We start from the raw sequence: 14,543 nt of genomic DNA, 5'->3' as shown, positions 1-14,543 counted from the left end.
TTGAGTTCGGTGTAACACTCAATATTTCTTGCAGAGCATTCAGCTGTTCATGTCGGTGGCGGTCAACCAGCCGGGCATCGACTACCACGTAGTGCTCGCCCAGAACGCGCTCCAGCATGCGTTGGACATGCCCGAGCTTCAGACGGAGATGATCTGCATCCTGATCAAGCAGACCTCCCGGCACATGGGCCAAAAGCTCAGTGTCGGCGTCCAGGTAAACAAGAAGCTGGGCAAGCAAACGCGCGTAAGTTTTTTAGTTGCAAAGCTTCTTATGTCCCCGAAAGTCCGCCCTTTCCTAACCTGCATCCCCCGGAAATGTTTAGTTGAATGTCCTTGTTTTTGGTGTAGAAACTCCCCCTTAATCCTCACTAACAACTTGCAAGAACAGCCCAAGAGAGAGTCTGTACCGAAGATAAAGTCACCACCCATGCTCCCAAATAGGTATTATTTACTTTGCGTTCATTACCAGCCAAAAGAGCTTTGCTTAAGGAACAAGCTTACGAACGCTTTACACGAAATATCAATACAAAGCTAACCTTAAATCATTTCAAACATATATATACCGAACACTATCAATAGTATCATCTATATATATAATATATGTATGCATGCTAGCCTAAGTTAACCTCTTGCCTAATCTAACTATGTATAGTTTGGTCAGTTGAAATACCTCCGTTTGGTTTTGAGTTTTCATTAAGTAGCGAACAGACAACAAATTTCCCCCATAACTGTCAGAAATGTTTCTGTATATACATATAGCTTTCAAAACGTTACTGTACAACTCTATGTGTATCTCTATTTATTCATAATAAAAAAGACAATTAAACAGCTCATTGTAAAAAGTATTTGCTGTAAATTTTACAAAACCAAAAGAAAAAACAAATATACCACTAAATCACCAATATCAGTGAGCCACTGGAACACAGATCAAGCATAACACTAAATACAACCGTGTTTTTTAAACTCTCAATATTTCTTTATGACATTTTCGAGCACTAATCCGGCTATTAATACTGGCAAATATTGCTCTCTTGTGTTTGTATTTTTTAACCATTTCTAGAGTTGTTATGGTTTTGCTGCTTCAGTATCCTTATTATTCGCTTTGAATGTGCTTATTGTCTTTGCCTTGGTCTCTCGTTATCCATTGCATTTCGCATTTTAACGAACATAACGATGCGTTACAAAACGTTACAAAACACTGCCAACAAAAAAACAGATAAACACATCAACAACCAAACAAATAAAAATCACACCGCCAATTAATGAAGAGTAAAAAATTGATCCGAAAATGTTCTCTGGCTTTTTCTTTTTTTTCTCCATCTTTTTTTGCCTTGCGTTGCGTTTTGAACGTTGCGTTTCCGTTGAATGTGTTTCGTGTGTAACCGAACCGAACCGAAACCGTAATGTTTTCCAACACTGTACGAACGACCGAACCCGAAATTTACAGCAACTACTGTTGTGTGCCACTCAAAGCCTGTTCACCTGTGATACCCAACAGGCGGGCCACGCCCAAGCCAACGGCAGTTCGCCCACCTCCATACAGGTATGCGGGGAAATTTATGGTCTCTAACCGTTTTACAATACCACTCTACTTTTCTGTACTGTACTGTAACATTCTTTGTTGTGCGAGTACAGTTGCGTTCGATTTCCGTAGTCACGTAGTCAAAGCTCTCCTAACCTCACTTATACTAACTAATTACTTTTAACCCCCGCGACATCGATTCATTTCCAAACTGATCTCTGAATGATAACAATCTGTAGGCTCCTGCTGCCACACCCATAATCGACTGCAAGAGCAACCCGCCCGCCTACAGCTTCGTCCAGGGCTGGCAGCTCCTTGCGCTGGCCGTGTCGCTCTTTGTCCCGCGCTCGAGTCGTCTTCTCTGGTACCTCAAGCTGCATTTGTCCCGGAACGCTGACACCAAGACGGAGACGGGCAAGTACGCCGCCTACTGTGAGCGGGCTTTGGAAAGGACCCTAAAGAACGGGGGTCGCGAGACGAAGCCCTCGCGGATGGAGGTTTTGTCGATTCTGTTGAAGAACCCGTACCACCACTCGCTGCCGCATGCGATACCCGTGCACATGATGAACACCACTTACCAGGTAAGCCGAGCAACCCAACGTTATTGGAAGTAGTAGGGGTGGAAGTGCAATCAATTTTACAATCACAATCCGGTCCCCTTCAGGTGGTTTCCTTTGATGGCTCCACCACCATCGAGGAGTTCCAGGCCACTCTGGCCCACGAGCTTGGCACGAGGGATGCCACCAATGGGTTCTGCCTGTTCAGCGACGATCCGATCGAGAAGGATTTGGAGCACTACCTGGAGCCGCTGGCCAAGCTGTGCGACGTAATCAGTAAGTGGGAGACGGCGCTGAGGGAGAAGGGATCGGGCAAGTTTGAGAACTCACGAGTGATCCAGCTGAGCTACAAGAACCGTCTCTACTGGAAGCACACCATCAAGTGCGAAACGGACAAGGAGCGCCTGCTCCTCTGCTACCAGACGAACTCACAGATTGTCCAGGGCAGATTCCCCCTGTCCAGAGAACTGGCCTTGGAGCTGGCCTCGCTGATGTCGCAGATCGACATGGGCGACTACTCGCTGGAGAAGTCCCGAGACGTCGGCGTGGGGCTTAAGGGGCTGGACAAGTTCTATCCGTACCGATACAGGGACGCACTGGGAGCCGAGCAGTTGAAGGACGTGCAGGAGCTACTGGTCTCCAAGTGGATGCTGCTCAAGGGACGCTCTACCCTGGACTGTGTGCGCATTTACCTCACCTGCTGCCGGAAGTGGCCGTATTTCGGCGCCTGTCTGTTCCAGGCGAAGCCCCGCCAGAGTCCGGAGTCCAACAGCGCGGCGGGCACTTCTCCGGTTGCCTGGCTAGCGGTGGCGGAAGATGCCCTCAATGTGCTCGAGCTGTCCACAATGGCGCCGGTGGCCAGGTATCCCTACAGCTCCGTGATGACCTTTGGCGGCTGTCAGGACGACTTTATGCTAGTGGTTTCCCTCGACGATGGCGGTGGCTGTGAGCAGAAGCTTCTGTTTGCCATGAGCAAGCCCAAGATCTTGGAGATCACGCTGCTCATTGCCGACTACATGAACGCTCTGGGACACACGGTCCCCGGCACTCCGCAGATGAACTCCCTAACTCGGAATGGCTCGCATCGCTCGCTGAGAGCTTCCCAACGTCCGACTTTGGGCGGTGGATCGGCGGTGGCCACCGGGTTCTCCACAAACGCCACCACCACGGCCCACAACACGCTCAATTCTCACGCCACGCACACTCTCAACTCGAACCACTCGCACACGCTGAGCAGTTCTCACCACGCGGGCGGAGGAAGTCAGCCGGGCACCCTGAGCTCTGGACACCATCCGCACCACCATCACCAGCAACACCACCAGCCGGACATACTGAAGAGCACGCCGGATCATCAGAGGATCAAGTAGAGGAGAGGAGAATCGAAGAGGAGGGATCGCTGATTGGAGGATTACCTATATGATGGGCATTGCCCTCATGGACGGAAAAAAGAGAGGGAGGATCATTGTACATAAAAGAGGATCACAGCTGAACACCAGACATATACGACTTAACAGATACATATGCACCAGCCTAGCGGCTACAAATATACACCTAATGCTAGAGAGTCAAGATAATGATAGGTTGCGAGAACGAGAACGGATGGATAGCTATAGGCGACGTAGCTTAAGCGGCCTGGGATGGACCTTATTCTCCTTGCGCACCACACACTAAAGTTCTTTATTAAGCTAACAATGGTACTCTAAACTTAATTTGTACACAGCAGCAGCGGGCATATATGTATATATAGTATATACATATATGAGATATTTACTTTTTTTTAATAGTCCTAAGCCCAGCGTACTCCAAGTTGTAAGAGGTACGCGAACAAAACTGAAAACAGAACTTGAATTGTTCTTGTCTTATATTTATTTTTTTTTTTGTTAACCAACCAACAAACAAGCAAACATACCTGTAGGAATGTTATATTCGAGTGTTCTTGCTCTTCGATGCTTTGTAATGAATCTCAATTTGTAATTGTCCCTCCATGCGCGAAACTGCCTTTTAAATTTGTAGATGTCGGAGCCAAGAACGAGAAAACCAAACAAAACGAAGCTAAAAACAAGCGAACTAGCATTAGCAGAAACTAATTGAAAACAAAAAACAAATATTTTCTAAAGGATTTTTCAAGCCCAGTGCAGGACGAGCATTATAACCAAGCATCCCATCTATTCATAGGTACGCCTTGATTCGTATGGTTTCCGCTTCCGCTCAATTAGCGAATTTACCGACCCCAAACATTTATTTTTAAAAAGTTTTAAGCCTGTTCCGTGTCTAGATGTGGAACCAAAATTCATTCGCCAGAGCTTCAGCAGAAATCTTATACCAAAAATTAAGTAAACCAACACTCGCCCCGATAAATTATTTTCCACTTTTTTACACTCCCCAAAAAAAAAGCATATGCATTCATATATACATACATATACATTTATATATATATAGAGGTATATTGAAAGCGTATACATGGATTCGGATTCGATATTTAACAAAATTTATACACACCAAATTAACGATTTAACAGTGTAAATGCTAGAAGCGCATTTTTTTCCTAATTGTAAAGATTTGATATTACAAATTTATATGCGCCGAGACGCAACGAAAACAGAAACTAAACGAGAGAACCGAGCATCTCATTGGAAAGAATCGAAAATCGAAGGCTTGCAAGCGAATATAAACTATATAGGCGAATGTATCACACTCCAGTGAAACGAAATATATATATAAATATATATAAAGGAAAATTATCTATTAAAAATAAACCAAAAACAAACTGTCGACTTCAATCTTTCAGATTTTGGGTATTGCAGCATTCATTTAGAGAGCGCACGGTTTTTTGCCCATTTATTAAACATTGTAATTTGCCTTAATTTTATACATATAAATTGCCTAAAACTGTTATCATTTCTTTATTTTATTTTCTTGTCTTATTTTTCGTTTTTCTTGCTATGCTTTTGCAGTTTGTTTCAATCACCACGGCCGGATTCGCTATGCAGACAATCCTATCGGCACAGCAATTTCATCTACAATCTAGATACATATTTATACACAAACACACGGATTTACAGATTAGGATCGGCGCCGCAGGACTTGGCGCAAAGGTCTAAGGGCCTAAACAAAACTCGAATCGTAATCAAAAATGCAGAAAACCTGCGCAATAATCAGAGGGAGCAAGGTGAAAAGAAATGTAATGAAAGACCCGTGGGGCCGGGAGTTAATAGTTAATGGAATTCAAGACAGTTAACAACGACAGGGGTAAGTTAAAATTAGAAGTATAACAAGCCTCGGAAGCAGGGCGCTTGTCGAAAGGTGTTTTGTTTCTCGGTTTTTCGCCTGATTGTGAATCATATATGGGTGCGCAGTTAGTGTGTGTGTGTGTATATTCTGGGGTACAGGTCTACGCGTTATCCAAATGTCTTTCGGCCTTGCGTCTTTGACGCTCGACATTTGACTAAGAACGCACCGCTCCATGTGGCCAAGGGCCAGACAGTGGGCTTGAGCTGCAAGCGAATATTACAGAACCCAGAAGTACAGGATGAACACTAGGAATATGATGCCCGCGGCCGCCGCCTTCACGTACATGGACTTGCGGTTGAGCAGCTTGGCGTCCTTCTTGTACTTTTGCGACATCATTGACAGGTTCTGGGTCTTGGTGTCGAGTTCTGAAAGCAAAAACAAATAACCATTAGACATGACTTTATGGCCCATCGATCCCAGACAAGAAATCAGCAATAGGATAGGAAACAATCTGAATATGGTATATCTTATCTGATAGTTACCCGCCAGCACTGTGCCACGTTGGAGCACATCGTCAATGTTTTGCACCATGATCCGCTGCACATCCTGCAGCTGTGTGTTAATGCTGCTGATGTTGCGCCTCCGGTCCGTCAACTGCTTTTTCGCCTTCTGAATGTACACGTCGAACTCAATGAATGCGTAGGGCCGCGTCACCGAGTTGACCCGCCTACCGTAGTTGGCATGGAACTCCTGGGCTAGGTCTTCCAGGTAATTAAAGGCCAGTCGCTTCGAGTACATCTTGTCCACCATCACCAGGTAACAGACATCGTTTTCGATTAGATAGCTGCAAGGGAAAAGGATTAATCATTTAATTGAGCTGCAGATTGCATCATCTGGGGTCGGGAATTTCATTTATTTTCTAAGAAAACCCTAATAGAAAACGCATATGTAGCTTGTGGGGTGAATGAATGAAAATGATGAAATGAAAAATAAAAATGCACGAGCGCCGTGAAATGATAGGTTATTGACAGAAAGGCGCCCTCCTTGTTTAGGGATCACTTACTGGAATAGGTAGGGTCCTGTCTCGATGCTACTGCGTGCTGGTGAATGAGTGCCCAGCTTGCGAAAGAGCATCTTGGCCTGGTTTTGATAGTCCAGTATACTGCGACCGCTCTGAAAGAGAAAGTGCGTGAGTTGCGGAAGCGGAACCAGCTAGAAAGCGACGGTGGCTACCTGCTCGTCATCCTGCATGGTCCCCACCAGGGGCAGACCGTCGATGACTCTGGCTATCATCGTGAGCAGTGCCATGGCTCCGGTCCTGGTTAGGATTCCTAGCGGGATGGAATCTCTGTCGTTTTTGCCACGGCGGCACTTTGCCCCTCACTTCCTATGTGGCTCCGTTCCAACCCAGTCTCACCCAACGGATGAAGTTTGAGTCAATGGGTCCCAGTCCTAGTCTTAGATCTCCCTCGATTTCACAACTCAGCTGATCGCACTGTGGCTCCTGGAGTTGGACTCAGGGTGCTCCTTCGCTTTGACTCCCCCGGTTGCTGAATGGTGTCTGCCCGGAATTATTCCCTGGTTCCTTCGCTGGTCATCGCTTGCGGTGAAAACTGTGTTGCAACGGGCGGATTGGAGGTTTCTCTGAATGCGGTTGGTGTTTGTTGTAACCACGTCACTGAGTACAAAATACAATCGACATTGGCAGCCGCGATTCGCTATCGGGCGGGCAATGGTGGGTGCTTGAGGGGGTGTCCAAGCCGATTCATCGATGGACCAGCTCTTCCTGTATATCGATATGTTTTTTTTAAATTTTGTTACATTTTTAAATTGTTATGTTTCCTATTTCCTCAAAAGTGAATGCTAAAGTTTATCCCGTAAACATGTTTTCAAATGTTGGGCTTAACAAACCCGTTTTACGTTCGATATTTTTTAAGGTATCCAAATTTACTTTTGTAGTCCATAACATAACTTATTTAAATTTGTTTCAAAAGTGGGATACCTCTAAAAGATTTAATTTAAACTAAAATTTAATTTAAATTATCTTTTATAATAAGACAGATTTTTTTCATAACTTTAATAAGCGCATTTCCGGTTTTTACTGCAACAAGAAGTCATCCAAAATCAAGTCGCATTTTGAACTGGCATATGTACCTCAAAATGTTTGTGGTCCAACTCCTTAAAAATATGCATTGAATATAGTAAACATTTGTGTTTATTTAAAAATTGATTTCTTAACTAGCCCAAAACCAGATCAATTGAGATACATTTAAGGGGGAAATTCGCTAAATGTCTGATTGATTAATAAAAAACAACTGAAATTCTGGTCGGATCGCACTAACTTCCGAGCCTCGTCTGCTGCAGACAATTGCGCAACTCGCTCCAAATCTGCTGCTGCGGATATAGGAAGTGCGCCTCGGCCAAACGCAATGATCAGATGCTTCCTCGATAGTGGACCGCTCAGAAGTCGGTGACCAAAGTGGGTCCGACGGGTTTTATCCGACGAGCCATCCACATCTATAGTTTTCCACACCCAGGCTTGGCCCGAAAAGGAAAAGTGGTTCGCCCGCGAAACCGGACTTTGAGCAGGGACTTTCAGGCTAGGCAATTTAATTACCTGTACTTGGAGGTGCGTGTGCATTTAGAGTGACCATCGCTGCGGGGAGGTATGTTTTGTTCACTGGAAAAAAATATTCAAAATCATATTCTTTTGAATATTAGTTTAGCAAGCTACCAGCTGCCTTTATAATTTTTTTCTCAATAATCACATTTACAATCGTACGAAATCCTAATAATTCATTCTAACAATTTGTATTTAGTTTGTGAAAAGTAATCCAATGCAGGATTAAATAAAACCTATTTTCTTTTCGTGTATCGGTTCACCCGCCATCAAATACAGGCACTTCCGTTTTGTTGCATTTGGTCTTCTTCCTCTCTCCGATGGAACGTGAAAGATACATATATAAGAGTGCTCCGCCCAGAGGCTGTACAGTCGAAACTTAGTCATGGTTGGGTCACTTGGTGCGAAGCTGCTGACACTTCTGATCCTCCAGATCCTGTGCGATGGGCTAGATGGTCAGCAGACGCTCCCCGCGCGTTCCCAAAGATCTCTCCTTGACTTGCCGCACGTAGAAAGCCTGCCGCCCCTGGGCTGGAATAGTGTGGGCGGGGGATTTGGAGTGAGTGGTGGACTTGGAGTAAGTGGAGTGGGCGGGTGGGCCTACAATCCCGTTGGCCTGGGCCACATGAGCAAGGATGAGCTGCTGACATTGCTGGAGGCCTGGAAGGAGGTGGAGCAGGAGTCTGCCACTAAACCGGCCATTCCGCCACCGGAAACCACCAGTCAGAGGCCACCACCTCCTCCTCCTCCACCAGCACTTTCAGCCCCCCTCCACGACCCATTCCCATACCCGTTTCCCTCCCTGGTCCGGATCTTCCGTCCACTCCGCCGCTGCCTTCCGGATCTCCCATCACTGTCAGGCTACCGGCTTTTGTGCCAGTCCGTCTGGCTGCAGTGTTTACTCCGCCCGCCGAAACCGGAGCCGGTGCCGCGGAGGCTGGAAATTCTCCCGGAGATACTGAAGACAACATGACCACCGACGGAGTAACGGATGAGCAAATCGCTCCGCGCCTTTTCCGCTTTATGTCTATGCCAGTGGTTCGCCAGAGGCCGCAATCGAATCCCCTCTCGCAATACGTGGTGAGAAACACCCTAGACAGCGTGGATGCGGACACCTCGCCGGTCCGGCACTTGGTCAAGCCCGAAGTCAAGCCCAAAGCAGAAGAAGCGGCAGCTCCTCCGGCTATTTCGAGGGCATCTGGCCATCGGGCTCCGTTCTTCCGACCCAGGTAACAAAACAAAATCGATCACATTGACCACACCCTGTTGATTTTTGGACTTTGACGTGCCCCTCCAGATTTGGTGTGCCCCCGCATCTGGCCAACGCACGTTTCGAGCTGGTGCCCTCCTCCCAAGTTATCGGCGACTGGCAAGAGTGATCCCTGGAGTCAGCGAGAGAAACTGTTGCATTCCACTTATATACCAAAAGAATAGTTCCCGCAATGGAACCGAGCAACTTCTGACAAAGGCTTCCATTCTAGACTAATTTTTTTTTTGTGTACCCAAATATAATATAATATATAAAGATAGTCATAGGTTACCAACGTTCTGAGCTGTTTTGAGGGAGCTTTGGGAGTTTATATTTAATATTTCCTTAATTTTAAATTCGTTTAAAAAGAGAAAGTGTCCGTAAGAAAGAATACAGTCGCTCTGCGATTTGTTGAGCAAAGGTCAGAATAAGTCATCGATTGTGGGTCAGTAGGAGCAAATGAAATTGTGTACTATTTACCATTCAGAAAGAGCCTTAAAACACAGTTTCTTAATTATAAATTTTGATTGATAAATCCACAATATTTAAATTTGAAATTATCGATGAGCGATAACAATAACCCTGTTGACCAACACTGTTGCCCAGCTGGGTGTGCTGCGGCAGAGTTGCCAGACTTTGCAGAACCAGGAACACGTCGAGGAGGAATTGCGATTCGCCAAGTGATAAAAGCGAATATAAGACAGTGAAAAGTGCTTACCCTCGGTGGACGATATCGAGGGATATTGGCAACTCTGAGCAAAAGAATCACGGCTGCAGAAAAGGGAAAACTCCGCGGGTAAATTGCCTGTTGTCGCGCCCGACTGGCAACCCTCGCCGCTTTCCCGCCTTTTTCTATGGCGAGACATATAGTAAAAATTTAGTTAAAAAGTTGCATGTCCGTGAGGAGCGAACAAGGAATCGTAACGCTCGCCCACAGTTCGTCTAAAAGTCAGCCCAAAGTCCTGCGTGAGCACAAACCCCAGCAGTCCATTCCGGTTTGCAACCCCCCTCCGCCCACAGCCACGCCTCCCGTTTCCAGGCTGCTGACGGAAGCAGCCGGAAAATCAGGATTATTCCCCGGACAAACGCTACGTCCGCAGGATGAGCGAGTCGGAGCCGCAGGAGCTGGGCGCCGAGGTGGTCAGCGGATCTGTGGCAACCAGCGACGATAGCCAGGAGTTAACTAAGGCCAAGTTCACAAGTCTGTGTCAAAAAGTGAACATGGATCACCAAACGGAGATTCAGGCCTACAAGATGTACCTTGAAGTGTCCCAGAGGTGCTCCTTAGAGGTGAGTTGCAAGCAGAGCCCCGCGGCATGCCCCCCAAACTAACCGCCACCTCTGCATTTTAGGGCGATGCCAACCACTGGCTGTGCTGCGCCCTGTATGCTGCCTGCCGAAGATCCAGCACCCCTACAGTGGGTGGTCATGATGCGGTGGTCAGGGGCAACTGTGTGTCCTTGAACAATCTTCTGCGTTGTTGCCAAATGGGGTGGGTTCCAACGTGCATCCGGTAGCATTCGGTTCTAACAAATCTCTCATTTGTCATCTCCCAGCATCTACGACTTCAAGACCAAGATCAAGCTGTGGTGCGACATGGCCAACCTGCCGCAGGAGTTCGTCAACGAGATCGAGGTTCTGGATCGCAAGTTCAGCATCACATTCACGCTGTACAAGCGCTACCGCACCATTTTCGACATGATATTTTCGTGTCCGCCCAACGAGAAGAAGCACTCCAAGTACATGTGCGTGTCGTGATGCCGTGAACCAGAGACTTGTTAATCTAAACCTAAATCCTTTCATTAACAGCTCCCTCCATGGCAACCATGCCCACGGCAAGTGCTCCTACATCAAGCTGGACGACATCTGCTGGCGTTTGTTCCTCTGCGCCAAGAACCAGAAGCCCAGTAACACTGTGGACCTGGTCACCTCCTTCAACCTGATGATCTGCTGCATTGATTTGATTTACAACAATGTGCTAGCCGAAAAGCGCACCGATCTCATCAACCCTAAGTTCGAGGGCCTGCCAAGCAACTGGACGGAGCTGGACTTCTGCCAGAAGCAGCACTGTATTCTGGTCTACTTCTGCGACATGACCGAGGAGGCCGAGGCCATGAAGGCCACCACCTTTCGCGAGATCATGACGAGCTTCTTTCAGACTTCGGTAGGTTTCCAAAGTGGTCTCTGTGCTCCATGTAAATGTAAATACCCGGCTTTTCATTTCAAACAGACCATCTATGGCGACAAGGCAACAATGCTGGGTCTGCTGGCCAACGAGAACTTCGAGCGCAACCTCAAGTCGCTCAACATTAGCTACGAGCAGTATGTCCTGAGTGTGGGCGAGTTTGATGAGCGCATCCTGAGTGCCTACGATGCCGGCGACCACACTGGCCTTAATGACCAGGCCTTGCGTCCGCCGGTCACTCCACTCACTCGCAAGCAGGACCTTCCCGCCCAGCCGGCGATGGCCGGCGACAAATTCGAGCCCGTCCGCAATGCCACCAACAACGTAAAGCAGTTGTCCGCTATCGGACGGATCACCGAGCCCACCGACTTCGTCAAGTAAGCAAAACGGGTCTCGGGTTACGAGTTGAATAGAATTTTCGTTGGGATCTCGTATTTATTGTATCAAATTTCTTTATTTGTTTTATCTGCCCAAGCTGTAGAGAAACCCCATTTTTATAAAAACTTGCGGCTCTCTTTTAGATTAATTGCTATAGCACAGTTTGTAATCTGGTCATTTTTCTCTACAGGAAAGCAGGGGAAGAGGTGATCGCCAAGCTGCTAAATATCATCGAGGAGATTAAGCAGAAATTCCTCGCCAAGTATCCGTCTCCGGAGGCGAGGAGTCGCTTCCGACTAGCCAAGTCCTTTTACTTCTACCTGCTCGACAAGATCCTGCAGGCGGAAATCAGCAACAAGCCCGACTTTGATCTCAAGCGACTGCTGGTGCAGAAGATTTCACTGGTCATATTTAACATCACGTTGATGGCCTGCTGCGTGGAGCTGGTGCTGGAAGCTTACAAGACAGAGCTGAAGTTTCCGTGGGTGCTCGACTGTTTCAGTATTAGTCCGTTCGAGTTTCAGAAGATCATCGAGATCGTTGTGCGTCACGGCTCGCACGATGGCTGCCTGAACCGCTCGTTGATCAAGCACCTCAACACAATCGAGGAGACGTGTCTGGAGCGGCTGGCCTGGGCGCGGGACTCGCCCGTCTGGTCCATGATCGCCTCTACCCAAACGCCGCTGCCCACTTCATTCGAGGTGAGCGGCGACCGCACTGCCGGAGCCCTGCAGATCTTCCTACGCAAGGTGTACCTTCTCGGTTGGCTACGCATCCAAAAGCTTTGTTCGGAACTTAAACTCTACGACAAGACGCCCGAGTGCATCTGGCACATCTTCGAGCACTCGATCACCCACGAAACGGAGTTAATGAAGGACCGCCACCTCGATCAAATTATCATGTGTGCAATATATATCTACATTAGAGTGAGTGTTACTGCCTTAATGGTCTGTCTTTTTCGTTTTCTCCACCCATTTTAAATTGTATATATTTGTTTAACCATACACAACTATATGTATTAAGCGTCGGTTCTACATGCAAATAAGCTTCCGCCATTGTTAAGAATATGCGATCCAGGCCATGTTTTCAAAATTTAAACAAATTTGGTTACATGTCAAAATTATGAAATCCCACTTACTATTTTGTCCCGCAGGTAAAGCGAATGGAGGACCCCAAGTTTATTGACATTATGCGGGCGTACCGGAATCAGCCACAGGCAGTAAACAGAATCTACCGCGAGGTGTTTATTGGGATGAATGATGACGGCGAGCCAAAGGTGAAAGACATCATCCACTTCTACAATAACAAGTATGTGCCGTTGAACCGGCAGTTCGCCATCGATTACCTTAACGTACCGCCGGACGTGAGTGGCCGCGCCTCGGACCTTCTCCTCTCCCCGCATCCGAAGGAACGGGCCGCCCAGCCCAAAAAGGTCACCCAAAACCACTCGCTCTATGTGTCGCAAATGCCGAAGAACGAGATCCAGCAGTCGCCCAACCAGATGGTCTACATGTTCTGCCACAGCCCCGCAAAGGTTAATATAATAGAAAACCAGCAGATTATGATGTTGAAGACAAATAGAACTACGAACTCTATATTCGTATGTTCGTATTTGATTTTTCTGCTCGTTTGTCCTGGAGTTACTATAACGGCCATAATTTAATGCTTTCGCTTGTCTCCCACAGGACCTGCAGCGGATGAACGAAAAAGTACGCGGTGGCAAGCGCATGTTGAGCTTCGAGGACGAGTCCCGCTCGGGTGGCGTCACAGAAACGAAGCGCCTTATCCGGGACCTTCCGCCCCACCCCATTCAGATCGAGGCAGTGATGGTCGACCGGGAACTGCAATCCGCCGAGCAGCGGAACACCCTGCCGGCTGAGGGGTGCGACCGGGAAACAGGAGGAGGAGGAGAACACGAGACATAGACACGGGGCTTCTGGGGGCAGCTTAGACTTAAGGTTATTACAAAACGAAAAAAAAAAAAGAAAATCGGCGCCGGCGGCCGCTTTCTCTTTTTACGCCGTTTTCTTCGGCGCGCGCTCGACTATTTTATGATTGTTTTTTTTATTAAACCCTTTTAGTTTGACATTTTAATTTAAAAGTAACCACAATATTTGTACGCATCTCTTTTGTAGTTTTTTTAACGTCAGACAACCATATAATTCATATGCTTACCATACAATATACACATACAACACCACAATCCTTGCAAGGAATTTTAGAAAATACCTGTACCCCACACACATCCATAGGTCGCAAGCTACTTTCCGTTCTCCCGACCCACATTAAGGCTTCGGGGGGAATTGGGATTCAGATGCACTGCGATCACAAACAAATCAAATTAAGGCAACCCCATATTATGTATTCACACATATAAACAAATACACCCTAAAAATGTATATTGATTGCGTTTTGTTCTGCGGGAGAACATTTCAAGCTTCTTTTAAAATTTGTGGTCAAAGCTGACCACGAACACCCGTTTTCTTTATATATTTTTTGGTTTTGGACACCAGGCCAACAGAATCGGCAGTACGCAAACGCTGATAAATTTCGGACACCCTGGACCACCCCCCAGCGTCGTCACTGTGCATAAGAGCCGCTGCTGCGCATTCACCTACCTCGAATTTCTGTTTTCCTGGTGTTTGGTGTCCCAAACTCACTCGATTTTGCTTCCCAAATCGATTTGAGACACCAGGCCAACATAATTCATAGCAGGTTGCAGCTGGTAAATCTGATCTTACTCAAATAACGGCTCTTTTTTAAAACAGCTGTCCTTGGCACGCTTCCCCTCACTGTTCCCA

The 14,543-nt window shown here is 47.0% G+C and overlaps 4 protein-coding genes across 16 annotated transcripts in view; 3 read left to right on the top strand and 1 right to left on the bottom strand.

Annotated features, from left to right (window-relative positions):
• The window catches only part of LOC108097018 (uncharacterized protein CG43867), a 91,039-nt gene extending 85,859 nt beyond the window's left edge, over nucleotides 1–5,180 (top strand). For 5 of the 13 annotated variants that reach the window (XM_017199018.2, XM_017199024.2, XM_017199023.2 and 2 more), the window contains 4 exons: nucleotides 35–244; nucleotides 1,448–1,543; nucleotides 1,762–2,103; nucleotides 2,187–5,151. In XM_017199018.2, the coding sequence (XP_017054507.1) occupies nucleotides 35–244; nucleotides 1,448–1,543; nucleotides 1,762–2,103; nucleotides 2,187–3,446 (1,908 nt within the window). In that variant the 3' untranslated portion in view covers nucleotides 3,447–5,151. Of the gene's footprint in view, nucleotides 1–34; nucleotides 245–1,447; nucleotides 1,544–1,761; nucleotides 2,104–2,186 lie in introns of all 13 variants that reach the window. The other 8 variants (XM_017199019.2, XM_017199025.2, XM_017199027.2 and 5 more) reach the window with 4 other exon arrangements.
• A 79-nt stretch (nucleotides 5,181–5,259) lies between these two features.
• LOC108097028 (vesicle-trafficking protein SEC22b-B) lies at nucleotides 5,260–7,039 on the bottom strand. Its single transcript, XM_017199045.2, has 4 exons — nucleotides 6,544–7,039; nucleotides 6,374–6,483; nucleotides 5,853–6,154; nucleotides 5,260–5,735 (listed from the first exon to the last, which is right to left on the bottom strand). The coding sequence occupies exons 1-4, from the start codon at nucleotides 6,616–6,618 to the stop codon at nucleotides 5,587–5,589; spliced, it is 636 nt and encodes a 211-aa protein (XP_017054534.1). The 5' UTR covers nucleotides 6,619–7,039; the 3' UTR covers nucleotides 5,260–5,586.
• Nucleotides 7,040–8,069: 1,030 nt separating this feature from the next.
• Nucleotides 8,070–9,470, top strand: LOC108097025 (histone-lysine N-methyltransferase 2B). The gene is given in 3 exon segments (XM_017199042.2): nucleotides 8,070–8,690; nucleotides 8,693–9,159; nucleotides 9,228–9,470. Coding segments are annotated over 3 exon segments (924 nt in total). The 5' UTR covers nucleotides 8,070–8,315; the 3' UTR covers nucleotides 9,310–9,470.
• Nucleotides 9,471–9,795: 325 nt separating this feature from the next.
• Nucleotides 9,796–14,141, top strand: LOC108097023 (retinoblastoma family protein). Its single transcript, XM_017199040.2, has 8 exons — nucleotides 9,796–10,469; nucleotides 10,532–10,671; nucleotides 10,736–10,924; nucleotides 10,989–11,343; nucleotides 11,410–11,741; nucleotides 11,933–12,668; nucleotides 12,896–13,276; nucleotides 13,428–14,141. Exons 1-8 carry the CDS (start codon nucleotides 10,281–10,283, stop codon nucleotides 13,665–13,667), a joined length of 2,562 nt encoding a protein of 853 aa, XP_017054529.1. The 5' UTR covers nucleotides 9,796–10,280; the 3' UTR covers nucleotides 13,668–14,141.
• The last annotated feature ends 402 nt before the right edge of the window (nucleotides 14,142–14,543 follow it).

The sequence above is a fragment of the Drosophila ficusphila genome, unplaced genomic scaffold (genome assembly GCF_018152265.1).
Source record: "Drosophila ficusphila isolate 14025-0441.05 unplaced genomic scaffold, ASM1815226v1 contig_198, whole genome shotgun sequence".
In the NCBI taxonomy this organism is placed as follows: Eukaryota; Metazoa; Arthropoda; class Insecta; order Diptera; family Drosophilidae; genus Drosophila; species Drosophila ficusphila.
Note: the sequence above shows the minus strand (reverse complement) of the source record. Positions and strands in the feature narration are given on the sequence as shown.

Coding starts and splice junctions, on each gene's coding strand:
- LOC108097023 (XM_017199040.2), top strand. CDS start 10,281: ATGAGCGAGTCGGAGCCGCAGGAGCTGGGCGCCGAGGTGGTCAGCGGA. Junction 11,742..11,932: donor GAGCCCACCGACTTCGTCAA/GTAAGCAAAACG, acceptor TTTTCTCTACAG/GAAAGCAGGGGAAGAGGTGA. Junction 12,669..12,895: donor CAATATATATCTACATTAGA/GTGAGTGTTACT, acceptor TTTGTCCCGCAG/GTAAAGCGAATGGAGGACCC.
- LOC108097028 (XM_017199045.2), bottom strand. CDS start 6,618: ATGGCACTGCTCACGATGATAGCCAGAGTCATCGACGGTCTGCCCCTG. Junction 6,484..6,543: donor CCATGCAGGATGACGAGCAG/GTAGCCACCGTC, acceptor TTTCTCTTTCAG/AGCGGTCGCAGTATACTGGA. Junction 5,736..5,852: donor ACGTGGCACAGTGCTGGCGG/GTAACTATCAGA, acceptor TTTTGCTTTCAG/AACTCGACACCAAGACCCAG.